A 24,576-nucleotide genomic window follows, 5' to 3' on the forward strand; every position below is an offset into this window, starting at 1 on the left:
CCCTCAGCAACCACCGAAGTGCCTCGGCCATGGAGTAAACCGGGTCCCGGGGGTCCCTGCGCAGCGCTAAAAATAGGAATCCTCGGCGGGGGCGGGACACCGCCGTCCCCCACCCCCCGCAGCATTTTCCCGCGGGAAGCTCCAATTTCAAAGCACCGGGAGAGGCGGCGAGACCCCCGCAAGCCCCCGCGGCCACCAGCGCAGCGAGGTGGTCAGTCCTCATCCTCCTCCCCAGGCTGGTCGGGGCGGGGGGGGACTGCGTGTACCCCCCAAAATTCCTCTCGCTCTCCGTTTCTGTTTCAATTTTATCCCGCCTTTTTTTTTTTTTGGCCTGCTTTTCCCTGTTTGCGCCGGGGCAGCACCATCACGTGAGACCGGGCCCGGCTGGACGCGGCTGCCGGGGCGCGCCGGTGTCGGGCGGCCGGACACGCACCCCCAGGCCCGACCTTTGCCCCACATCCCTTCCCCAAATTGGGGGCTGGATTGGGGGGGGGTTGGTTTGCAGGAGGCGGCGCTCGCTCGCTCTCGCCCCCCCCCACCCCCCCCCCCGGATTTTTTCCCTGCGGTTGTTCGGGAAGGTGGAGCCTGGGGCCGCCCCCGCGGGCAGGTGCCGGATGGCGGCGGGAGCCCGCGGCCCCTGCCCTTCTGACTCCCCGCAGGAATTCCCGTACCCGCCCCCAAACAGCCCCCCGGCCGGGGGGGTACCCCCGGCCATCGACCTGGTGCTGGGGGCCACGGCCGGGTGCTTGGCCTGCTTCCTCACCAACCCGCTGGAGGTGGTGAAGACGCGGCTGCAGCTGCAGGGCGAGCTGCAGCCCCCGGGCACGTACCCCCGGCCCTACCGCGGGGTGCTGCGGGCGGCCGTGGCCGTGTGCCGGGCGGACGGGCTGCGGGGGCTGCAGAAGGGGCTGGCGGCCGGGCTGCTCTACCAGGGGCTCATGAACGGTGTCCGCTTCTACTGCTATTCGCACGCCGAGGACGCCGGCTGGACCGGGTATCCCGGCGGGACCGTGGCCGCCGGGGCCGTGGCCGGGGCGGTGGGAGCCATCGTGGGCAGCCCCGCGTACCTGGTGAGTGCTGCTCCGCCCCAAAAGCCGTGGGGTGGGGGTGTGTTTTGGGGACACCCTCCCCCCCCCCCCCAAAGGTTCGGCATCTTGGCTGCATCCTATAAACACTGTCTTGGTGCATTCCCTCTTCCCCTGCTTTGCGTCACCCCCCAAAATGTGGGGCTGCCCTGTGCATGCATCCCCCTCCTTTCTCCCCCAAATCCCCCTCAGAAAACCAGCAGAGAACTCCCCCATAAGGAAGTTACCCTAAAAGAAATTGCGGGGGTTTCCCCGCACTCCCATTTTAGAGGGTCTCCCCAGTTTTTTGAGGTTGCAGAGCTCCAGCAGTGGGTCCCTTTGCCCTGGGTGGGAGGGGTAAAAAAACGGTGTTCAAAGTCTGGAGTTCCCACTTGGCTACTCAGCTGTGTCCCCCACGTCTGTTGGAGGGGCTGAAACTTCCCCTCAAAATCTGCCGAGAAGAAGAGGGGGGGACCACAGCCGGTTCCAGCGAGGGCACTGGGGGGTTTTGTCACCTGGCATTGTCCCCCCCAAGGTCAAGACCCACCTCCAAGCCCAGACACTGTCGGCCATGGCCGTGGGCCACCAGCACAACCATGAGGTGAGTGGGGACAGGGCTGGGGTGGGGGCACACAGAGGGTTTGGTGGCACCTTGTCTGTGCACGCTCCGGGACTCAGCAGGGACGATGCTATTTTGGTCAGCAGGAATTTAAAGCTGTTGTTTGGCCGCTTGGCCCCGTAATGATGCTATAAATAACAGAGCGAGAACAGAGGGGGTGTGACAGGCACGTGGGGCTGTGATACCGAATCCAGACCCCCTGAGATCTCTCCAAAGCCAATAGTGGCTTCGTGTCACCAATGACCAACAGGGGTGGGAAATTTTGGCCAGGTGGGATGCACCATTCCCATTTTCCCCGATTTCCTCTCCTCCTCAGAGTATCTCCAGCGCTTTCAGGAGCATCTACCAGCAGCACGGGGTGGTGGGGCTGTGGCGGGGGGTGACGGGCGCCGTGCCCCGCGTGGCCGTGGGCTCGGCCGTGCAGCTCGCCACCTTCGCCTCCGCTAAGGACTGGGTCTGCGAGCGCCAGGTGAGCGGGAAATGTGCCGGATCCGGCCGCCGCCCGCCCCCCTTTATGGTTGGGAAGAGCTGACGCCGGCGCTTCCCGCAGTGGTTCAGGAAGGGCAGCTGGGCGGCGGTGCTGGCGGGGGGCATGGTGAGCGGTGTGGCCGTGGCTGTGACGATGACACCTTTTGACGTGATCAGCACCCGTCTCTACAACCAGCCGGTGGATGCCGACGGCACGGTAAGGCCACTCCGGACACAGCTCAGGGGACACACGGCTTTTCCCGGGATTGCATCCGGCAGGGGTGCACAGCTGGCTCCTCTCTCTACCAGGGCAAGCTCTACCGGGGTTTTTTGGATTGTATCCTGCAAATTTCCAGCAAAGAGGGGCTGCTGGGCTTGTACAAGGGCATCGGTGCCGTCTACCTCCGCCTCGGCCCCCACACCGTCCTCAGCCTCTTTTTTTGGGACAAGCTCAGGAACATGGTTCAGCACTAGCAGCCCCCAGGGCTGTAGGACAGACTCCTGCCACCACCACCGATGTTAATAAAGAGGTTTTTCTATTTTTGGCGTTGTTTCGGGGTCTTTGGGGTGGTGCAGATGTGGGGGGACAGGACCTGAAATGCTGCAATGCCTTAGGGTGGAGAGGAGAATGGCAGCGCTGGGGTGGGGGGGAGTTAAAGGTGCTGGTGGTCCCTGAGCCCCTCCATGTGCATCTCATCCCTCGTCCTAATTTTCACCTCCACGGGGCAGCTGGAGCTCATCTCCTCCGGCCGGGGCTCCAGCTGCCCTGGCTTGCCGCAATAATGATTTACTAGCCGGGGGAGGGGGGGGCCACTCCCCGCCTCCGCCCCGCGGACCTTGGAGCCGGGGCCTGGCTACGCCGTGGCTTCTCTCCATTGAAAATGTTTTCCCTGGGGTCCTGGCTCCCGGCGTTGCCCGGGCTGGCGTGGGGCTGGGCACTGCTGGATGCACTCCTGCAAGGTGAGATCCCCCGATGGTGGCCCGGGGACAGTCTGGGGACAGCCCAGGGGACACCAGTGACCCACTACTGCCTTTCCCCACAGGGCTGGTGGGTGCCTGTGCCGTCTCGGTGCTCTGCAGCCTCCTGAAGGTTTATCTCTACATCCAGTGCGTGAAGTAAGCACCAGTCCTTCATCCCCTCGGCGGAGGTTGATTTTGGGGATCTGATTTTGGGATCTGCTGTTGGGGGATGGCTCTTGGCACCCAGGGGTGCAGGGCAGGGGCTGCAGCCTCTGCTGCAAAGCACAGAGGGGGATGTCACTAAGGCTGTCACCCCATTTTGGGTGACATCCCCCTGGCTCAGCATTCCTCCCCTGCTGTCCCCAGCAATCCGGAGAGGCAGGTGGAGAAGGAGGCGATCGCGTCGCAGCGGGCGCTGCTGGAGCCGCTGCACGTGCTGGTGCTGACCGGTGTCCTGGCCCTGGTGGGCTCCCGCGTGGCCGCGCTGGTGGTGCTGGAGTTCTCCCTGCGTGCCGTCTCCACCATCCTCTCCCTCAGCAAGGTGAGGTGGCATGGGGGAAACTGAGGCACGGTGAGGTGAGGTGTGGATGGAGCTGGAAAATCGTGGATTTGTTAAGCATCCACAGGGGATGGAGGGGCTGTGGTGTGGAGGGGGCCGTGTGTCCCTTTGCACCTGAGCCAGGTGTGCCCGAGTGGGCAGGAGGCTGATGGTGCCTGGCTGGTCCTAGTATGGGCACAGGCCCAGGGCAGTGCCTGTCCCCGGTGCTGGCACTGCTGGGACACCTCCAGTTCTGGGACCTTTGTGATGAGGACACTGAGGGGCTGGAGCATATCCAGAGATGGGAACAGAGCTGGGGAAGGGGCTGGAGCACCGGGAGCGGCTGAGGGAGCTGGGAAAGGGGCTCAGCCTGGAGAAAAGGAGGCTCAGGGGGGGCCTTCTGGCTCTGCACAACTCCCTGACAGGAGTGGAGGTTGGGGTCTGGTCCCAGGGAAAAAGGGACAGGATGAGAGGAAATGGCCTCAAGCTCAGCCAGGGGAGGTTTAGATTGGATAATGGGAAAAATCCTTCATGGAAAAGGCGCTCAGGCACTTGCACAGACTGCCCAGAGCAGTGCTGGAGGCCTCGTCCTGGGAAGGGTCCAACAGGTGCTTGGATGAGGCACCTGGGGACATGTTCAGTGGTGAACGCGGCAGTGCTGGGGGAACGGTTGGACTCGTCGATCTTGGAGGTCTTTTCCAACCTCACCAATTCCGTGATGCCACGACCCCCGTGCTGCTTTGCAGGGCGCCCACAGCAGCCAGCTCTACCTGCTGTGCCAGTACTCGCTGGGCTGCGGGGTGTCCTGCGGCCTCAGCTTCCTGCTGGAGGGGGCTCCGCACCGGAGCTGGAACCTGGCGCTGGCGGCGGGGCTGGCGGGGCTGCTGGCGCTGCACGCCCGGCGCCTGGCCCGGCACGTCTGCGCCCTGTACGGGCTGCACAGCCGGGCGCGCTACTGCGGCGTCTGCATCCTGCTGCTGGCCGCCGGGCACGGCATCCCGCGCCTGCTGCGCAGCGCCCTGGCCCTCACCTTCGCCGTGGCCGACCTGGCCGCCGTGGAGCTCATCAACCGCGACTTCCTGTCCACCAGCGAGGCCGTGCGCTTCTGGACCCCGCTGACCATCTGCTACACCCTGCTGGTCGTCTACATGCAGGGTGCGTGGGGGGCTGGCCCCGCTATGGGGGGCTCCGGGGGGTACGTGGGGCTGTGTGGGGTCTGTTGGGGGTGTAATGGGGGGGTATGTGGGGGATGCTGGGGGTGTGTGGGGCCACTGGAGGCCACCTGGGGCTGTATAGGGGGCAGATGGGCGGTACTGGGAGTATGTAGGGGGTACATAGGGTGTCCTTAGGCTGTATAAGGGGTATATATAGTCCCTGCTGGGGGTGTATAGTGCCCATATGGGGCATCCTGGGGGTCTGTAGGAGGTATATGGTGCATTCTGGGGATATATGGGGTGTCCTGGGGGTCTGTAGAGGGTGTCTGTATATATATCCTGGGTGTACATAGAGGGTACTGGGGGTGTATGGAGAGTATGTGGGATGTCCTGGGGGTACCTGGGGTGCCCTGGGACCGTATAGGGGGTCCACGGGATGTACTGGAGGTGTATAGCGGGTACACGGGCTATATGTGAAGCCACCCCATAGCACCCCTGGAATGCTTGGTGTCCCCATTGTGGGGCTGGGAAGGTCCCAGTGTCCCTGTGGTGGCTCCCCAATGCCGTGTCCTCGCAGAGGAGTCCCGGCAGAGCACGGGCAGGGGGCTGGTGTTCCGGACTGTGGTGGTGCGGATGGGCGGCCTCTTCATCCTCCTCCTCACCGTGGGCCGATGGACTGACATCCTGCACGTCTTCGTGTCGTTCCTGGGGGAGCTCTGGTGCCTGCTCTGCTCCGGGGTCCTGCTGGAGTCCTGCTGGAGGCAGGTGAGAGGGGGGGACAGCTCCCTGCCACGACACTGGGTGAGGGGCTGGTGGCAGCCCCGAGGCCACGGTGGGGACCTTTCTGCTTCTCTCTTTCCATCTCCCACAGGATTTTGCCCATCAGCCTCGCTTGGATAGTTCATCGGGATCCGGATCGGAGCAGACGTCCCGATGAGCCGCGGGGTGTAACCAGACAGAAATTCAGGGTGGCTTCAGCGGGCACCCCCAGAATCCCCCCGTTGCAGATCCCCCATGGGGACTAAGGAAAAAAGGCCTCCTGGAAGGCATCCATGGGATGGAGGAGGTCGGGGGGAAGACTCACATGGCCCCTGGTTTTTGGGGGGACCCCATAAGGTTGCAGAACTGCTGGGGTTTGTTCTCTGATCCCAGTGGGACTGCGGGATGCTGAGGGGTGTCCCATCGTCGCTGGCTGCAGGGCCACACTGTCACAGCACAGGGCCTCCAGGGGGTTACAAATCTCAGAAAATAAAGTTTTTTCCAGCAAAATCCATGGGCGGAGCAAGCTGGGGTCCCGTTGTGCCAAAGAGGCAACTTGGGATGGTGGTGGTACAGCTTTTTGAGGGAGGTGGGTAGAACTCCTCCTTGGGAAGGGAAACTGAGGCAGAGTGGGGTGACCCTCTGGGAAGTACCCCTGTGCCTCAGTTTCCCCCTGGCTGCAGCCTGCTGTGCTGTGCCAGGGGGCAACAGGCCCTGTGAAGGTGGGGTGCAGTTTGGGAAGGGAGGGTTCTGGCTGCCTGGGCATGGGCCCCCAATGTGGGGGGGAGCAGGAAGGGGTCTGGGGGCACCAGGGGCTCTGTAGGGGTATATGGGGCACCCTGAGGCTCTAGGAGGGCACATGGGTGTCCTGGGGGTGCATAGAAGAAATATGGGGCATTTTGGGGATGGAGCTGTATGGGGGGTAACTGGGGCAGTACTGGGGGGATAGGGCTTATCCTGGGGGTATATGGAGGTATTAGGGCTGTATCGGGGTACACAGGCACCCCGGGGGTGTATGGGGGGCTCATGGGGCACGCCGGGAGGCTGGGTGCCCTGAGGGGGTGTGGGGCTCTCCCCTGGGAGGGGGTAATGCCAGAGCATATAAGGGCACCCGCGGGGCCTAGGTCACCCCGGGGTAGGTGCGGCACCCTGAGGACAGACGGGGCACCCATGGAGCACTTTGGGGTGCATGGGACAGTCGGGATGCATGGGGCACCCTAAGGACACGTGCCCCCCTCTGCCTCCGCCCGGGGCTGTGGGGCAGGCAGGGGGGAGGAGGAAGGGAGGTGGAAGAGGAGGAGGAGGGAGGAAGGGGCGGTGATGCCGGGCGGCTCTGCCTTCCCGCTGCCCCCGCCGCGCCCGCGGAGCGCACGGAGGGACCCGCACCGGCTCCCCAGGTAGGGGACAGGGACGGGGGCAGGGACAGGGTCACCCCGAAGGGCTGCAGGGCCACCTCCGGGCAGGCGAACCCCCCGGACAGGGAACCTCGCCCGCCAAGGTACGAACACCCCAGGTAGGGGACCGGGGCCACCTCAGGTAGGGACCACCCCCGGTGTGGGATTGGGAACCCCCCCAGGAAGGGGACAGGGGACACCCCAATATGGGACACGGGACCCCCCACGTGATGGGATAAGGACTGCAGAGCCATCCTGGGATGAGACAAGGGGACCAAGAGCCACCCCCAAGGAGGGGACTGGGGACTCTCCCAGGGAGGGGATGGGGGACTCCCAGGCAGGGGGACACAGTGTGGCCACCGCCTCATAAGAGACAGGGCACTCCCAGGTAGGGGACAGGGAGCTGTGGGGCTGCACGGTGGGACACAGGGGATGGCAGGGGGGCTGCAAGGCCCACCCCCCAGCTGGGGGATAAGAGGACAGTGGCACCACTCGGGGTGGGGGGAGAAGGGACACCAAGCGTTGTGTCCCCCCATCCCTTTTTCCTTGGGCATCCTCGGAGCACCCTCTGACAGGTCCCCGGGGCAGGGGACAGAGTTGAGGTGCAGCTCTTGAGGGTTGTGTCCCATTCCACTTTTGGGGGGTGTGGGGATACCCCATAAGTGGCCCTATCCCCATCGATCCCACCTGAGCCCCCATCCCAGGGGATTTTAGGGAAACCAGGGGGGTTCCCTCCCAGTGTGGCCTTGGCCACCCCAAACCAGGATGGAGCTACATGGGGAAGGGGGACCCCCATTAATGCACCCCTCAAGCCTCGACCAGCCCGATGGCCCCCGGCTGGGGGGGCCCCGGGGGTGCTGCCACGGGGCCGCCGGGATGCCGTCAGCCCCGGCACAAAGAGGAATGCGATGAGCACATGGTTCTCATTAACCCCGGAGAAAATTTTTTTTTCTTTTTAGGTTGTTTTTTTTTAATGATTATTATTTTCTTTTTTCCCCCAGTTTTCCGCAGCTCTGCTGGGGAGGAGGAAAAGCGGCAGCTCCGGTGGGTGAGGAGTTGGGCGAAGGCCGGTAGCGCCGGAGCCCGTCCGGGGTTTTGCCGGCGGGGAGGGAGGGAAAGAGGGAGCGAAGTGCTCGGGGTTCTTTTTCCTCTTTAATCCCTTCCCTGCTTGAGTCAGAGGCTGAAGTCACCGGCAGGAACATCCCGAAGCTTTTCCCCCACCTCGGGGAGTCTGTCTGCCCCTGAAAGGATGTGCTGACCGCCGTGAGTGGGATTTTGGGGGAGCGGAGCCGCATGAGACTGGGAACTCATCACACAGGTATTTCTCAAGCTGCCGATTCACCTCAGGGATGAATCCTGCTTCACCAACACAGCGCCCTGACTAAAGCCTCAGGGTTCCCCCCCTTTCAAACCATTCCATTTGGGAAAGCAAAGCTTCGCCCCAGCTGCTTTTCCCATTGGGAAGTTGGATAAACAGCCCTTTTCCTTCCTGAGCAGGGTTTTTCGGGGTAGGGTGCATCCTGCCTGTGCTGCCGGGTGCTGCTCAGGGGATGTGTCGATGTCGGGGACATGGTGATTCACAGCACCGCGCCTCAGTTTACCCACCTGGGAAAATAAAAGGGGGGTTGCGCTGAGCTGGAAGTGACTGGCAGGGAATTGGAGTTAAGGAGAGAGGGAATGGGGATGTAGAAACATTCCAAAAAGGGGTTGCCAAAGCAAAATCCTATTGCAGCTCTGTTTTTTAAAAGGTGCTGCCCATGGGGAGTTTAATCACAGGTGAGTGGGAGCAATAAGAGGAAATACAGGGGATTCAAACACTTATGAAAAGGTGGGATTTGGCCACAGAGGTGTGAAAATGGGATTTACCAGCTGCTGCCTCACCAGGAACTCTGTACCCTGTGCCCTCCCAGGCACGAGACCATTTATTGCTGTGACGTGGGACGGGGTTCCTTCTCCCTTTCCGGGAGAAGGGAGGCGGGTTGATGCCGAAGGGCAACACGGCTGCAGGAGCTGCCAGTGCGCCCGGGAGTTTTACTCTCTTTTTTCTTATTTTCCCTAGAATCAACCCCTGATCCGGCCCTTCCATGGCTTCAGCGATGTTGCCGGGGAAAGCAGAGAAGAGAATTGCTTCGTCCATTTTCATCACCCTCGTGCCACCACGGAGGGACGTGGCCACCAAGGAGAAAACCCAACGGGAGCTGCAGCCGGATGGTGCCGAGGTCCCTGGCACCCATCACCCCCAGATCCTGCTGTCACCCCCTGCCTTGCCCAATGGAGGTGAGGGGTGTCCATGGGGGGCTGCGAGCAGTGGGGAAGGATGATGATGGGGCCAAGGAGGTTGTGGGGATGCTTTGCTAAAGGATGCGTGTGCAGAAGGGGATGTGGGGGTATTTTTGGGGGGGTTATTCCCTAAATCCCTGCACCCATCCCGGGATGGATCCGGCTGCTGGGGAAGGACTGTGTTTGCTCTCCATTGCTGGGTGCTTATCGGTGCTGTTTGTCCCCTCTGGCCATGATGGCGTTTGCTTTTGGGGCAGGTCAGCGAGTGCTGCTGCAAAGCTGTTGGAGCGTTATTGTGTTATCGTGATGGGGTGTTACTGGACATTATTGATCCCCTAAACCCCCCACATCTGTCTGTTGCCACAGAAACCCACCCAGTGGCCCCTGAACCTTCATCCCCACCGGTCCTCACTCTCTCTGAAGTGCCCCAGCCCTTGTCTGCGGAGGCGCTGGGTCTGGCACTGCAGCAACTGGACATTGCAGCACCTGCCACCCTCCAGGTGAGGATAACAGGGTACAGACCCCCAGTGCCTCAGTTTCCCCACCTGCAGGGGCATAAGTAATATGGCTTTGCCCTTCCCCACTTGCCAGGCCCCTTCCACCTGTCCTGCTGAATTGAAGCCACCCACATTTTGCCAGGAGCAAGCAGGCAAGCAGCAGTGGCAGGATGCGAATGGGTACCCAGAGAGGGACAGCTCCAGAGGTAAGGGGAGACCCAGCTGTGCACAGGCTCATCCCCACTCGGGGGAACTGAGGCACGCAGCTCCGAACCACTCTCCCTGCTTCTTGCAGACATCTGTGCCTTCTGCCACAAAGCGCTGGGGCCCCAGGAGCCGACGGTGGAGGCGATGCGGAAGCAGTACCACCCTGACTGCTTCACCTGCCGCACGTGCCACCGGCTCCTGGCCGGGCAGCGCTACTTCCAGAGAGATGGGTGCCCCATGTGTGACACCTGCTTCCAGGTACCCATCCTCCTTCAGGGAAAACCAGCACCCTCGGAACACCCCTTGGGGCATGGGCTGGTGTCTCATGGCATGTGTTCCCTTGAATTCCAGGCCACGCTGGAGAAATGTGCCAAGTGCCAGGGGCTGATCACGGAGCACATCATCCGTGCCCTGGGCAAGGGCTACCATCCCAGCTGCTTTTCCTGCGCTGCCTGCAGCCGGGCCATCGGCACCGAGAGCTTTGCCGTGGACGAGCAGGGTGACGTGTACTGCGTGCCCGACTTCTACAGGTGAGCAGTGGGGGAGTGTCTCCCACACTGGGAGTTGGGTTTGGCTTGTCCCTGTCACCCGGCAGGGCTCACGTTGCTTCTGCTTGCTCCCATCAGGAAATACGCTGCGGTGTGCAGCGCCTGCGAGCGCCCCATCGTCCCCCGCGAGGACGAGGACACCTACAAGATCGAGTGCCTGGGACGCAGCTTCCACGAGAGCTGCTACCGCTGTGAGGTATGGCCCCGGGGGTTGGGGAGGGCTCCCAAAGCCTAGGAGGTGGCACTGAGCCTTGGCTGAGCACGGACACACAGGATGGCAGCACCCACGGTTGTTTTTTAGCCCCCGGTTTATCTTACCAGTAATGGGGAGAGGGAAAATAAATAAATTGGGTGGTGATGATGATGATGATGATGATGTGTTTGGAGGGCTTCAGCTTTGCACACTTTTGATGTAATTTGTCACTTTTTCGGAGTGCTGGTGGGTTTTGCAGGGAAAGTAGGATGTAGCACAACACAGGGACTGCTAAAATGTGGCTTCCTTTCCCCCTCTTGCCCCCAGAGCTGCAGGATGCCCCTGTCGCCAGAGCTGACAGAGAACGGGTGCTACCCCCTGGACGACCACCTCCTCTGCAAGTCCTGCCACGTCCGCTGGCGCAATGAGTCGTCCTGCTGAGACCCTGCAGCTCATCAATCTCCCTCTTCCAGTGCCAGGCACCAAAAAGGGGGTGCTCCCACTGGGATGCGCCCTGTGGCTGACCCTGGGTGCTTGCTGCACCTCCAAATTACTGCAGAACTGGGTTTTCATCACCAAAATGTCCCCAGGACCCTGACCCGGTGGGCTGGCGGGGTGGAGAATTGTGGATATGTCCCGGCACAGCTCTGCGCTCATCATGAACATAAAATGCCCTGACAGAGCAGCAATGGCAGAGGAGTGAAGGTTTTAATCCGTATTTCTTTTTTTAAACTCCTTTTTTAAAGGCCAGTTTGGTTTTCTTGGGTGGTGTTTCTTTCTTCTTGAGCTTCCTTGGGGTTTCACTGAAGTGTTTCTCTCTGTGGAGAACGGGCACTGATTTAGTTACTCAAAGTTAAATAAAACCCCAAGTTTAAAAACTCTCATTCCTTTCATCCACCCTGCGTTCCAAGCCTATCAAATCCAAGTTTAAAAATAAGGAAAAAAAGCTGGTTTTGGATTTTCTAGGCGTGGCAAGAGTCGGGTCACTCAGGTCCATAACAGTTGATTTTGGGGTGTAGCGATTTGGCAGATGCTGCTGTCACCTGGGGGAGAGCTGAGTTGGTTTTTAGGGTGGATTTGGGATTTGGCGATGTGCCGCGGTGTTGATAAAAGAGGTTTTGGTGTGGTTTGAGGTTTTTTTTGCTGACTGACTGTCCTGAAGCCGGTAGAGGGCAGCCAGAGCACAAATTCCTCCATCAGGCACCAAAACTCGAGCTAAAAGCATCCCGCAGGGCCGGGATGCGGGGAAAGATGGACAGCCCCATTTCTGTGTGTTATCCAAGATTATATCGCTCTGCCAGTGGAAGCTTTTTGATCTTCTCTCAGTCCAGGCCTCAAACCAGCAGAAATGTTTCTCTGCGTGCCCAACATCTGTGCAACCGATGTTGCTGGTGCTTGGTGGTTTTGTTTGCGAGGGCGTTGCAAACCACGCAGAGAAACTTTTTAACTTTCTTTTTAACCGAAAGTGCTTAAAAAGCCACAAATCAAGAGCAGAAAATAGCAAGAGCATGTGAGATGATGTTTAATGCTTTCCTGATGGAAAATGGGAGCTGTAAGTAAAGAAAACAACCACCAGACCAGCAGCTCCTGGGTCACATACAACATCTCTCCAGCGTGTGCCGTCTTTATGAGTGAAGGGGTTAATGATGGTTAATTAATCACATCAATAACTATTTCCTGATGACTCTTCCCCGTCTACAAAGCTTATTACTCAGCGTTTGTTAACGAGCATCTCCGGGCCATCAATCAGGTCATAACTCGCTTTAAACATATTTATAAATAAGTTGTGGTCTGTCCCAGTCACGTAAGTTGGTGGTTTTGGGTCCAGTTGGGTGGGAACTCCTTGTCCCATGCCAGGAAATTCCCGTGCTCCATGTCAGCTCTCACTTTCCAAAGCTTCTTGCACTGTGAGGAAAATCTGGCATCAAAATGATGCTAAAAAAGTAAAAAAGGCATCAAAATGATGCTAAAAAAGTAAAAAGATGTGGCAGTGGCCAAAGGGAGCAGGAAAAAGAAGGTCCAGAGGGCAAAGGGCTGCTTGCTTTTTGTAATATGGATATTTTTCCACGCGAGGTTTTTGGGGAGGATGGAAGTGCAACGCTGAGTGGTGTTTTGGATGTGTTATTGCAAGCTGCACTACCCTTCCGCAGAGGAATGGTGGGAAGGAGTTGGGTATTTCCCCCTTGGAGCCTTCCAGGATGGGCTGTTGGCACCGGGACTGCGGAATTTTTGGCTGGAGGTAGGCAGGGAAATGCTTTTATTTACAGGCAGCCTTGGAGAAGGTCCTGGAAAGCAGGGAGAAAGGAAAGGCACGGCTGGAGAGTTTGGCAGCATGGTGAAGGGATGTGACGTGGCCAGATTTGGTGTGATTTTTCAGGAGTGGAGGGTGACAAGGGACAGGGATACATGGACACACATAAGAGGACAAAAAGGCTGATTTAAGCCATCTTCTTCCCAGATAAAGGGAAAAACGCTGTGAGCCGAGGTGCGGGGAGCACTGCTTTGCCTGAAAAGCCTCCCTCGGGAGGAGCTCGAGGAATTCTGAGCCGCATGCAGGAGATCCTGCAGGGGTGAGACTGCAGGAGCTGGATCCTGTCCCACTGCCGAGCAAACCCAGATTGGCTGCAATGGCTCAGCCTGTCCTTGGGCTTCTCACCCTGTCACGAGTTCTTCTGCAAGCACCCAGGTCTGCAAAAATAATCCAACCACATATCCTGCCTGGAAAAATAACATTTTGGGGCTCCAAAGCTTTGTGGAGTCCCCCCCGGGACCACCCAGGTGTAAAACCCGCTCGATGTCCCTCCTCTTGTCCCTGTAGCAGTGCCAAAGGGCAGCGAGGATCCCAGCGCTCTGAACTGCTCCGGCCCTTCCCTTGGCTGCTGCAATAGCCCCGTCAGCTCTTGCAATCCCAGTTGGCAGGCCGAGGAGAGCGGGAAGGACCTGGCTGCCTTCCAAGGAGCAGCAAATGCAAATATTTCCTCACTTCAGGCTGGGTGCGGCCCGCGGATAAAATTTCCTCGGGCTTTCCCAGCGAAGGCATCTGATATCTTGCTCTGCTGCGAGGCCAACTTGCTCCCAGGAATACAATGGTGCATCCCATAAAAAAACCCCAAAGGTTATCTTTTTACAACTCAAAGGACTGCCTGATTTTTTAAAAAGAGGTTTTGAATTGAAGAAGGAGCTGCCAGGCACAGCTGTAGTGGTTTTAAATTAGTGGTTTAAGTGTTGTTTCATTTTAGAAAAAAACACCCTTTTTGCAGGTTTCTTTGGAAAATGGAAGATTTATAGTGTGGCACAAGGAAAGTGGGATGATAGAGGGGCTGGAAAAGGTGCTGGGAACAGGGTTGGGTGCTGGTGATGGTTTTTCTCAAATAAGATAGAAAGAGCTGCAAGAAAACTGGGTTTTTCCTTTAGATCCCAGGTTAATGGCAGCCACATCCCAGCCAGCTCCCTGCAGCGTTGTTCTTCCCCATAGAGCATTCAGACTTATTTTCTGCACTTTCCTGTCTTTGACACAGCCTAAAAAAAATTATATTTCTTAAATGAAAAGCAGTCTGATCCTGCTGATTCTGGGAGAGACAAAAACCAGCAGGGATTATAGCAGGAACAGCCCAAGTCTGGATTTCTCCAGCTCATGCAGCACAGGTGGGATATATGCATATATATATATATATATAAAATTGTATGCTAATATTCTCCTTTTTTTCCCAATTTTCCTGGCAAAACGGAACCACCCACTGCCACACTGTAGTTTTAAAACACATTGGTTTTGATAGCAGGAGGGGAAAGGGATGAGGTGAGTGCGCAAGCGCGTTACCAGGCTGCGAGTGCTACACTGGCTTCTTTATAAAATAAAGGATAAAAAGCCCAACCCACCCTATTTCTGAAAACAGATGCATAGCACATGCCTGCGAGCAGCGTTTTGCTATTTCATCTCCCAGATTTCCTTCATCGTATCAGCGATTACAGCATCCTGCAGCCCTGTTTCCTGAAAATTACCGATTTTCACCCAGATTTGGCTTTGAGTGCTTCAAGTTATATCTTTATTTTGCTCGAACGTCCACTAGAGCAGTATGAGTGAGGTGTTTTATTTAAATAAAAACATGGGATATTTTTCGAAGAGGTTATCCCCTTTGTCAAGGTGGATGATTGACCTCAGGGATTTATCACTGGTGTAAAGAAGTGGAGAAGGACGAGGAATAAATATATATAATATAATAATATATCCCTTAATTCTCAGTGTGGCTAAACTTTTCCTCACAGCCAAACTGGAGAATATGCTTTAATCTCATTTATTGGATTGCTTCGTCTGAGTATGGATTTTTTTTTTTTTTTTTTTTCTGAAGCGATCGGGCTCTAGACGGGGAGTTAAGGACAAAGTGTTTCGTGAGGAAAAAGAGAAATCCCTGAAGAAAAAAGAAAAAACGAGGAGGAAAAGGAGGGTTTGGGCTGACAAAAGGCGGCGCCGGCCGGGGCTGCCCCTCAGGCGCTGCCCCCCCCCCCCCCCCCCCCGCTCGCTTCACAAAATGGCCGCCCGGCGGGGCCGCAGGAGCGGCACTGAGGCGACAAAATGGCGGCGGAGAGCGGGGGGAACGACGGGCGAGGAGCGGCGGCGGGGTCGGCGCGGCACGGGCACGGCGGAGGGGCTCTGATCCTGTGTGAATCCCCTTCGGGCGGGCGGCGAAAGAGTTGTGGGTGAAACCTGACCTTCTTCTTCTCCCCCATCCCTCCTGCCCTTTTCTCCTCGCCGCCTGTGAAAAAGGATGTGAAAATGGCCAGAAATGGCGCATTTTCACTCGGCCATGGCAGAGTCCCCGGTCTTCTCCCCTCACCTCAGGCCACCGCTGCCTCACCCCTACTACCCCCCGGTCCCCCAGTGTTACCCTTAAAATGTTATTTTATCCCTCACAGCCAAAGGTTTTTGGCCCGGAATTGCGCTTTCCACACGCCCCTCACCCTCCCCTTCATCATCACCACACGCACCCCCAAGGTGGGTAGTTTTATGCCTAATTCTCTGCTTTTCCACCGCTTTTGTCCTTTGCAGGGGTTGAAGCCGCCATCTCCCGCTCTCTTCACGGCATGGAAAATCCCCAAAAGTGCTTAGGGAAAAAAAAAACAACCCACCAAGAAAAAAAAAGTCCCAAGCGCCCGAGGATTGATTTATCATCGGAGCCGGCGTGGTGTGGGAAGAAGCCATCGCTGCTCGCCTGCTCCCCACGACAGTTTGCCCGCCATTCGCTTAATTAAAATCATATATTGGTGTGATCAGACGTGGTAATACCATTTAAAAAAAAACCCAAATCCCGTAACATCCACACGCTCGTTGTTGGAGGCTGCAGCCAAGGTACCACGCTTTTTTTTTTTGTTGTTTTAAATATATATTTTTAATGTTGCGTTACCCTTTTTTTCTGCATCACGGTGTTGTTACAGGCTATAACATTGCCTCTTATTTCTTAAAAGCTACGTCCCTAAAATACTGCTTTTTTTCCCATAGAATTGCAGATTTAGGCCTATACAGATGCTCTTTTATTTCAGCAGATACAGAAATACTTATATATATATATATAAAATATAAATATTTAAATACTGCTATATAGTTCATATTTTTATAGATATGTCCTTTTCGTAGGGATTACTTAGAATATAAAATAAGCCCACACACTTAAAAACTATAATTATATATAATCACTGTAACTTTGGTCCGTATATATCTTTGATTTTATATACATATTACCTTTGTTTTCCTCCATTGGTTTCCTACTACAATGTATCCTAAAAGCAGGAGAAAAAATGCCACCAAAAATAAAAATAAAAAGAAGAATAACAAAAACCAACCCATCTCTTTTTTCACAGTCCATGATGGAAGTTTGTACCTGAATGTTTTTATTTGTTCCACAGAGATGTAGATTTTCCTTGGGAGATTTGGGAAGGATTATTTTTTAATGAAAAAGAGGAAAAAAGTACACCCAGAAAAAACAAAAACAAAACAAACAGTGAAAAAGAAACAAAAAGGAAAAGAAGCACAACAAAACCAAACCGCAGTAAGTGAAGCTGCAAATGCAACCGAATAGTCCGGATCAGACAACTCATTGCACAAGAAAAGAGGATAAATGGAACTGCTATGGCCGGCTTTGCTGTAGATCCAGGAGGAGGGATCAGCTCCTTTATCCCACCATCTCGCGCTCCAAACACCACCATTTTTTCTCTTTTTTTTTCTTTCTCTTTTTTTTTCTTTCTCTTTTTTTTTTTTTTTTTAATGTGCTTTGTTGGAGCGTTTTGTTTCCAGCCGAGGCGGCTGCACCACCCCCCGACCCGGGGCTGCCAGAGCCGCTCGGGGGCTTCACTTTTACAGAGATCTCTGTTTTTCCCCGGCCTTGTGCAATCCTCTCCCTTTTATTACAAGGGTTTGTTTTTTTTTCTCTCCCCTCTGCGGCTATAAAGGTTTCTCTCTCCAGCTTGGCTGCTTATTCCAGAAGTTTCCACGGGGGCGGAGAGCCCCCACTGCGGCGCCTTTGCCGCAGCGCCGGGCAGGAGGAGGAGGATGCGGAGGATGCACCACCTCTCCCTGGCTGGGAGCCTCATTCCAAGCCTCTCCCCCTTGCTCCATTCGCCCGGCCTTGAAAACAGAGCGCTGGGAGGTGTTTGCAACTTGGTGGGTTTTGGTTCTTTTTTTTTTTTAATTTTTTTTCTAAATAAATGGAAAGCAGAGCTGTCGCTGATGGAGATGGATGAGGCAGGGCTGGCAGCGCCGCAGCCCTGCTCCGGCGTGGCCATGGCACCGATGGCATAAGTGACCTTTCCCAGGCACTGGGAGGGGGGATTCCCCCCCCTGCCCCAGCATGCTCCTGCTCGGAATTCATTTTAAATAGCAGGAGTATTATTTTTTATTTTCCTTCCCCCCTCCCCTTTCTCCTTCACTGTTTTTTTTTTTTCTTTTCTGAAGCTTCCTCACGATCTTTTATTTTTTTCCTCTGTGTGTTTTGAATTGCGTTTTAAAATTGCCCAGCTGGAGACAAGGCTTGATTAGAGCTGGAACAATAGCTCCCTTTTATTAATAACGGGAAGGATTTACAATCGTACAGCACCTTCCTTGGAAAGCTTTCCAAACCATTTGCAAACACTCACAAATTTCAGATTGCGCAGCCCTTGGCTGTGAGGTGGGTAAGTATTTAAATGGTGCCACCACCCAAAATCACCTCGGTGGCAAACCTCCGTTTCTGAGTGCTTAAAAAGATGACAAATTTGGTTTGGGTTTTTTTGGTGGGGGGTGGCGGGGGGGTGGGGTGGGGTGTGGGTCTGGCTAAAAGCTGTAACCTGAATCTGTAGATGCAGAGTATTTTCTGCGTCCTGGGAACTGGGCTGTTCTCCCTCCGACCACGCAGCTTTCCAGAGCTGAGCTGTGGATTTGCTGCATGTCAGTAAACATCTGCTTATGGATTTTTTTAATTTTTTTTTTTTTTTTTAATCCATTCCCTTTTTGCAGTCCCCAAGTGACCTCCTGCAGCGCTGCCTTCACTGTAGTTCCACCACAGCTTTGCACTGGAGCACTAATGTGTGTCCCTGTGAGCCAGAGTGACCTTGCTGGGGGGACTGGGCCCACCGAGTGGTTCAGGTGCTCTGCTTTGATCCCAAATCCCTGTACCCTGTTTTTTTCCAGCACATCCCCTCACACAGGGGGATGCTGCTGTTATGGGTTAAAGCTGTTTCATGCCTTATTTTTTTTTCCTCTGTGTTTTTTTTTGGGGGGGTTTTTTGTTTGCCTTTTTTTTTTTTTTTTTTTTTTTTTTTTTGGCCTTGTTGGTTTGGATTTTGTTTCCAAGGCAAACAGTGTATTGTTTATGTAACCCCCCTCTACAGCAGATCCCTACAAACCACGCAGGGATCCAGGAGTCACCCAGGCAGTGGGATCTGGCCTTGCCAGGAGCATGAGGGACAAGGCTCCAGCCATGTCTGCATGTGTCACACATGGGCCACGCAAACCTGCAGTGTTCCTGTGGTTACTTCTGTCTGCAGAGCATGAGTGGGTCCCAGGGCTTCCCCTTCCCACTGCTTGCTGGTTCACAAAGGCTGATGCTTCTGGAAAAAGCTCTGCCTTGTGGCCTTTAAAATAAATAAATAAAGCGGCGCTGCTGTGGATTAGTCATCCTTATTTTTGAAGGAAGCTGTTTGCCAGCGCTGTCCGTATCACGCATGTGCGTGTGAGATGGGAACTCCAGAAGGCTGGTAATGCGCTCTGCTCGCTGCTCCTTGGAGCTCAGCCAGCCAGGCTTCATTGAGCTGCTCCTGGCAGGTGGAAAAACCGACAGTCCAGCTTTCCAGACCTTTCCCTCCTTTTTTTTCAGTGCTGGAATCTGCATTGGCAGGTGTGCAAATGTGGAGACTGTAACAGCAGCAAGTGAGGATGGATGAGCTGTTTTCTGGGGTCACGTCCAACTCCAGAGAAGAAACCGTGGTGATTTATAATTTTTTTCTTGTCTCTGGTAGGTTTTACTCTGAGCTCCACTGTATCTTGTGAGAAGACTGAGTTTGACCCTTTTGGCTACTAAAAATGGTTGTGTTTTTAAACCTCGGTGCTTTTTCCCTTCCCTGTGGTCATGTAGAAGAGCAGGCAGTGCAATTAAACAGTACGGCAAAGGGCAGCTCCCTCCCCCTTTCCCTTTCAAAAAATCCAGAGTTGTGTGTCTTGAACTGCTGCATAGGCAGAAAACATACAAAGCCCTTGTCAGCATTGTGCTGATGTGTGGCACATTAAAAAAAATACACACAAAAGGGGTGGGGAGAGCGGGTGCCTCCAGGGAGCAAAACTGTGGGGCCCCTTTCCCTCCAAGCCTACAGACCTACATGAGATAGTCTATTCCTCCTAATTTTGCTCTGGCAAAGGCAGTGGAGGTTGGAGGGAGTGTTGAACATCTTAAATTGTGTTGATGAAGATCAGGGTCCCCTTGAGTTACAGTTTTTTTGTCTGAACTTTTCTCCCGCGGGATGCAGCTGGTTTATTACTCCATTTCTCAAAGTCCTGCTCGCTCGCCAGGAATAAGGAAAACACTTCTTTACTGGGTGTCATTTCTTTTGTTGTGTTGCAAAGGTAATAAAAAGCACCTGGTGCTGGTCTCTCCCAGGTCACACATGACTTGGAGGCACAGCTTCCCGCAGTCATTAGTGCACAGGGAGTGCTGGTGATCGTTAGCCACCCTTAATGAGGATATCAGCATCGGGATTCCATGGATGCCACTGGCTGACCAGGCCCTGGAGAAGCCCCTTAGGAGAAATGATTTCACTGACTGGTTGCTGCAGGGATTTCTAGCACAGCTACGACTTTATCCTTTTTTTTTTGGCCAAAATTAAGCACAGGGTGAGGATGAGGTGGCCAGGCCAGGTTTCATACCCTGCTCCCTGTGGTAGAGCTGGTGTGTGAACAGTGGCTGTAGCTCCTGTGCCTAAAGCCTTGTTTGGAATAAGCCAGTGTGGACAGGGATTTGGATTTTATTCCCCCATTAGGGCTGTGATGGTTTGGAGATACACCTTGTACTCTTCATAGGCCTTTGCTGGCAGGGAGGTTCGGAGGAGCAAGAAGCTGCCTGTTGGGATGATTCCACATTTTTCAGGCTGGCACACCCTGTGGGACTCTAAATTACTTTCCTTTGGCAGTTTAGGATAAATGAGTGAGAATTGCCTTCTGAATGCTGAACTTTTACCACCCTGAAGAGTTACTCGAGCTACATATGTGATATTTCCAAGCTAAACAAAACCTGAATTTCCAGTGCCAAAGAGCCATACAAACCTCCACTCCTCTGTACAGGAGAAAACCACGGTCCTCCAAACTTTGCTCTTAGCCCAAAGAGTTAAAAAACTGCAGTGTGAGATCTGCAGAGGTGAAAATAAAAGCCAAAGGCAGACGAGAAACTTCTCCCGTGCCGTGTTGGAGGAGAGGCTTTCGAGCGCAGCAGGTGTCAATGCGCAAATATTTCTCTTTGTGCTTTCTCTGGAGTGAAGGAGTGAGAACTCCACAGACATGGGGTCGCTCCTCTTAATTTAAACACCCTCATGTTGCTGTGGTATCAAAATGGTGTTTGATGAAACCAAAACTCAGATGGTGGTGGCTCAGTGGTTTTTTTGTGCTGGGTGTGCTGATCAGTCCAATGTGGAATGTGGGAAGAGCAGCCTGTAGTTTGCAGGTTTGCTAAAGCAGGGTTTGTGCTAAAGCTTTGTCCTGTAACATTTCCAGTGTAATTTCTGAGATTTTTTTTTAACCCCTGGGCATTGCACACAGGAAAAAATCACATCTGGATGTAGAGTTAAAACAACAATTAGGTGTTAAAAATGGCAAAGTATAGGATTCAGTGATCTCACCAGGCCTAGGGGATTTATATCCTTTGCAGTTGTCCTGTTTGGGTATCAAATCATGTGGAACTAGGGATTTTTTATGTTTGTTTTCTTTGGTTTTCCCTTAAAATGCAATCTTTTGCAGCCTGGAAGGCCACAGTCCTGTCTAGTGATGAAAGCCCTGTGTTTGGGGAGAATCCTTGTGAGGTGAGCAGACACAGCTCTCTGGCATGTGGTTGTACAGGAGTTTGGGGGCAAGGGAAGGCAGGACAGAAGCTGGCACTGTGATATTCCTATTTTTTCCCAACAGCAGGCTAAAAAAAGGTGTTATTTCTAATATATCTACCACACCATAAGCGAGAGTAAACTCTTTTGCAGTCCTATGTTGGCATGTGGGTTTTGGTTGTGTGGCTCAGCCATCACACTGGGCTCTGCTGCTGAAGAAACCTCTGGTTCTTTGTAGCAAGGAATTTTAAAAACAGAAATGTGCTTTTATATAGAGATAAAAATGGGTTCAGTGTCAACTGAAGTCCAGGGGCCCCTGTATACTGGGGCTGTGGGATGTGACTGGTGCTAAGCCACTGGCTAAAATGGTGGCATGTTGTGGCAGCTCCCAGCCCTGGCACTGTGGATAACAACACCACAGGGAAGAGCGTTGGAAAATAAATTACTAAATTCCACATTTCAAAAATGTGAAGGGAGTTTTCTGCACAGAGTCATCTTATCAGGAAGATCTGGAGCACTAACCCTCAAAAAGAACTGAAATCAAGAGCTTTATTAATATAACTCTGTGCTTTGTGTTGCTTAAGGCTCCAGAACCCGGCTCCGTGCTCCAAGCGTTTTCAGCCCCTAAGCCAATAACCTCTGTCTTGGCAACAAATGGGCCTAAATATCAAACAGCACCAATTCCTTCTTGGAGAAAATGAGCATAAAGCAGAATGGGTAAGCAATAAAATTAGGCCAGTAATTCAGGCTGGCTTAAAAAGGAGATAAAAGCCTAGCTGCGAATTTGATACTCAGCTGCCATAGCGTTCTTTTAATAAATACAATCAATGAGCAAGGAAGGCACGTAAATACATTTTACCCTGACAAGATGGTGGCTGGTGGAGCTGGTGGGCTCAAACAAAGGAACACTCTGATTGTTTCTTGGGGCTCTTTGCTGGGAAACCTCCTGCTTTTCTACAAAAAGCAAAGAAACTGGCTGTGCACTGGTGGTGGGGATAATCCCTGTGTGCCTGCTCGGATCCCTGTGAATCCTGGTTGATGTAGCCAGGGAGAGGTGTAATGTCTGCCTTTCCCAGCGCAACACACAGAGATGTTGCTGAGCCAGACGTGAGGGTAGGAAGTTACGGCCTGAGCAAACAGAGCCCTGGTTGCTGTCCTTGTTGGGTATCTAATCTTTGCTTTTTGAAATGTTTGGTGAGCAGTCTCGGCAATGCGGGGCAGCTCCTCTGCTTGGGAAAGGCGCCGTGTTCAAAATGGATAAACCTGCCTTTTGAAGCATTGTGCCTGCTCACTTCTATTTATTGCTGTTTCCTCTTCAAAAAGTGGCTGCTCTGTGGACCCCAAGGATGTTTTCTGCTTCTCCTGCCCCCCCTTTTTTTTTTCCCTTCAAACTGGAGAGCTGCTAACTTTATTAGCGCCTTATATGGCAGCCCCATTTTCTCACGCCTTTAATGGCTCTTTTGATGTGTCCTGTTCTTGCCTTGCTTTTCCTGACATGAACGTGGTGTTCAAGCCGAGATGGGTTTATAACCTTCTCCCTCACTAATAAATGGCCTGGCACTTTAATCCTCTCCAAGAAACATTGAGATGTTTTAACTCTGGGGTTGGCTGAGATGTCCAGAGATAGCTGGGCTCTCGGCTACACCCTCCCAGGAGTAATTTAAATTGTTCCTTGCAGTGTGTATCCCAAAGGCCGAGGGCCATCGGGTCATGGAGAACAGCTCAAGTCCCCTTGTCCTCAGCTGTTTGGCCCCTGGGAAGGGCAGCACGCAGGGCAGTGCATCCGTGTCTCACCCCTGGGTGATCGTCATGCTGTCACTCGTGGCAGGACACTGGGCTGGCACAAACGTGTGTCCGTTCTGCAGACACAAGGATGGTGTCGGTCCTTCATCACAGCCCCTCTGGCCTGCTGAGGGGAGGGTTATACCTGCTCTGGTCTCCAGCCTGTGTTCTTTGAAATCTTCGACTGAGCTGGAGGGATCTGGTTACAGCAGCATCGCTGGTGTGGCCGCAACTGGGAACGGTTTCCCTGCAAAGCATTTGAAGACTATCGGGATGGTCCAGAGCTTTGTTTTGCGTCACCAGCTGGCCTTTGTGCTCCTCTTCCAGCTGGCTGTTGTGTACATGGAACCCTCCTGGCACTCGTCTCAACCCTCTCCTGTCAACAGAGTCGATGGCTTTGTTTGCGACAGCTCCCAGCCCCTGCATGTCCTGTGAGATGGCTGGGTGACAGCAGTGACTCCGTGTGAGATTCCCTGGAAGGACCTGGGAGCTGGTATGGTTTCCTCGTGTCCCTCGGAGGTGCCACCCCAGCAAGGAGGAAGAACAATTGGAATTGCAGTTGCAGCAAGTGCACTCCATCAGAGAGGGAGAATTCATCATGGAGAAGTTGTTTGATTTTTTGGCAGTCTTGGTTTGGGTTTTTCCTCTCCAAAATGGAGAGCCTGTTAAAGGCAGAGACACGTAGGAACTGCTCCTTGGGCTTCCCACCAGGTAAAATGGAAAGCTGAGCCCTGTTCCACGCTGGAAGCACTGGTGAAGCGTGTTGGCAGCGTATTTTCTTGTGCACACGTGGCTCCATCACGTTTTAAATAATAGATGGTTTGCGTGCAAGGAGGTGTTGGGATTTTTAATTAATCAGTAGATCCCAGTTTGGCAGAGCCCATCATCACTGGGGAAACTGAGGCATGGGGCTGCCAAAGGATGGGCTCGCAGCCACTGGAGTTGGGGACAAGGCTCGGGGCCACCGCAGATCGAGTCCACGTGCGTCAGAGATCTGATTAAATCAAGAGATTTGCACGTTTGTTAAGCCACTACAGCTCGGTGACTTTGACCAGTAGCGAGGTGGACTTGTTGCCAGAAGGTTACGGTATCCGGCCGGACCGGGTGGCAAAAAGCAGCTCTGACAAATAAAACGTGGGTTTGATCAATATCAAAACGTCATCAGGAGACTTTGGCCACGGAAAATACTGAACTCTGGGTTCGCTGTGTGGTGAAAGCAGTGAAGGTTTCAAACACCAACACTCGTGGCTGTGGGTGTGTGTTTTATCCTGACCTCAAGCTGCTCGGAGTCTCACAGCGGGAACCGGTTGGGCATTTTCCTTTTAGGACATAGGTGTTTTTATCAGTGCAGTGGCATGTTTTGAAAAGGAAGGAAGATCTTGTAGGTTAAAAAGTGTCTAGTCCTGTGTTGCAGAGCTGGGGTGTAACACGTCAGGCAACTAGAGATGGGTGATATTGGCAATTTCTTCATCCCATGTTAATTAACAAGCTCTGCCAACCCACGTGGGGGAGCGGGAGGGAGTTTCTCGTGTGTGGTTTTCAAGGCAACGTGGTCTCTGTTCTGT

The 24,576-nt window shown here is 54.1% G+C and overlaps 3 protein-coding genes and 1 long non-coding RNA gene across 11 annotated transcripts; all 4 read left to right on the forward strand.

The window, feature by feature from the left end:
- Positions 1-352: 352 nt before the first annotated feature.
- On the forward strand, positions 353-2,690 carry SLC25A34 (solute carrier family 25 member 34). The gene is made up of 5 exons (XM_069034889.1): positions 353-1,070; positions 1,600-1,665; positions 2,000-2,152; positions 2,234-2,368; positions 2,461-2,690. The coding sequence occupies exons 1-5, from the start codon at positions 615-617 to the stop codon at positions 2,623-2,625; spliced, it is 975 nt and encodes a 324-aa protein (XP_068890990.1). The 5' UTR covers positions 353-614; the 3' UTR covers positions 2,626-2,690.
- A 91-nt stretch (positions 2,691-2,781) lies between these two features.
- Positions 2,782-6,317, forward strand: TMEM82 (transmembrane protein 82). Its single transcript, XM_069034888.1, has 6 exons — positions 2,782-3,111; positions 3,195-3,267; positions 3,478-3,652; positions 4,396-4,804; positions 5,381-5,568; positions 5,675-6,317. The coding sequence occupies exons 1-6, from the start codon at positions 3,033-3,035 to the stop codon at positions 5,738-5,740; spliced, it is 990 nt and encodes a 329-aa protein (XP_068890989.1). The 5' UTR covers positions 2,782-3,032; the 3' UTR covers positions 5,741-6,317.
- A 562-nt stretch (positions 6,318-6,879) lies between these two features.
- Positions 6,880-11,544, forward strand: FBLIM1 (filamin binding LIM protein 1). 2 transcript variants are annotated; one of them, XM_069035085.1, is made up of 7 exons: positions 6,880-9,233; positions 9,603-9,736; positions 9,828-9,939; positions 10,029-10,198; positions 10,292-10,470; positions 10,567-10,684; positions 11,009-11,544. In XM_069035085.1, the coding sequence occupies exons 1-7, from the start codon at positions 9,041-9,043 to the stop codon at positions 11,120-11,122; spliced, it is 1,020 nt and encodes a 339-aa protein (XP_068891186.1). In that variant the 5' UTR covers positions 6,880-9,040; the 3' UTR covers positions 11,123-11,544. The 2 variants fall into 2 exon arrangements, with proteins under 2 accessions (XP_068891186.1, XP_068891187.1); XM_069035086.1 differs by having other exon boundaries at positions 9,876-9,939.
- A 3,658-nt stretch (positions 11,545-15,202) lies between these two features.
- On the forward strand, positions 15,203-24,167 carry LOC138121507 (uncharacterized). Of its 7 annotated transcripts, none has more exons than XR_011156203.1 (8): positions 15,203-15,372; positions 15,726-16,025; positions 16,580-16,722; positions 18,165-18,293; positions 18,539-19,161; positions 21,150-21,211; positions 21,814-21,946; positions 22,908-24,167. It is a non-coding gene; the product is annotated as an uncharacterized lncRNA (long non-coding RNA). The 7 variants fall into 7 exon arrangements; XR_011156204.1 differs by having other exon boundaries at positions 18,542-19,161; XR_011156206.1 differs by having other exon boundaries at positions 19,024-19,161.
- Positions 24,168-24,576: the final 409 nt, after the last annotated feature.

The sequence above is a fragment of the Aphelocoma coerulescens genome, chromosome 21 (genome assembly GCF_041296385.1).
Source record: "Aphelocoma coerulescens isolate FSJ_1873_10779 chromosome 21, UR_Acoe_1.0, whole genome shotgun sequence".
Taxonomy (NCBI): Eukaryota; Metazoa; Chordata; class Aves; order Passeriformes; family Corvidae; genus Aphelocoma; species Aphelocoma coerulescens.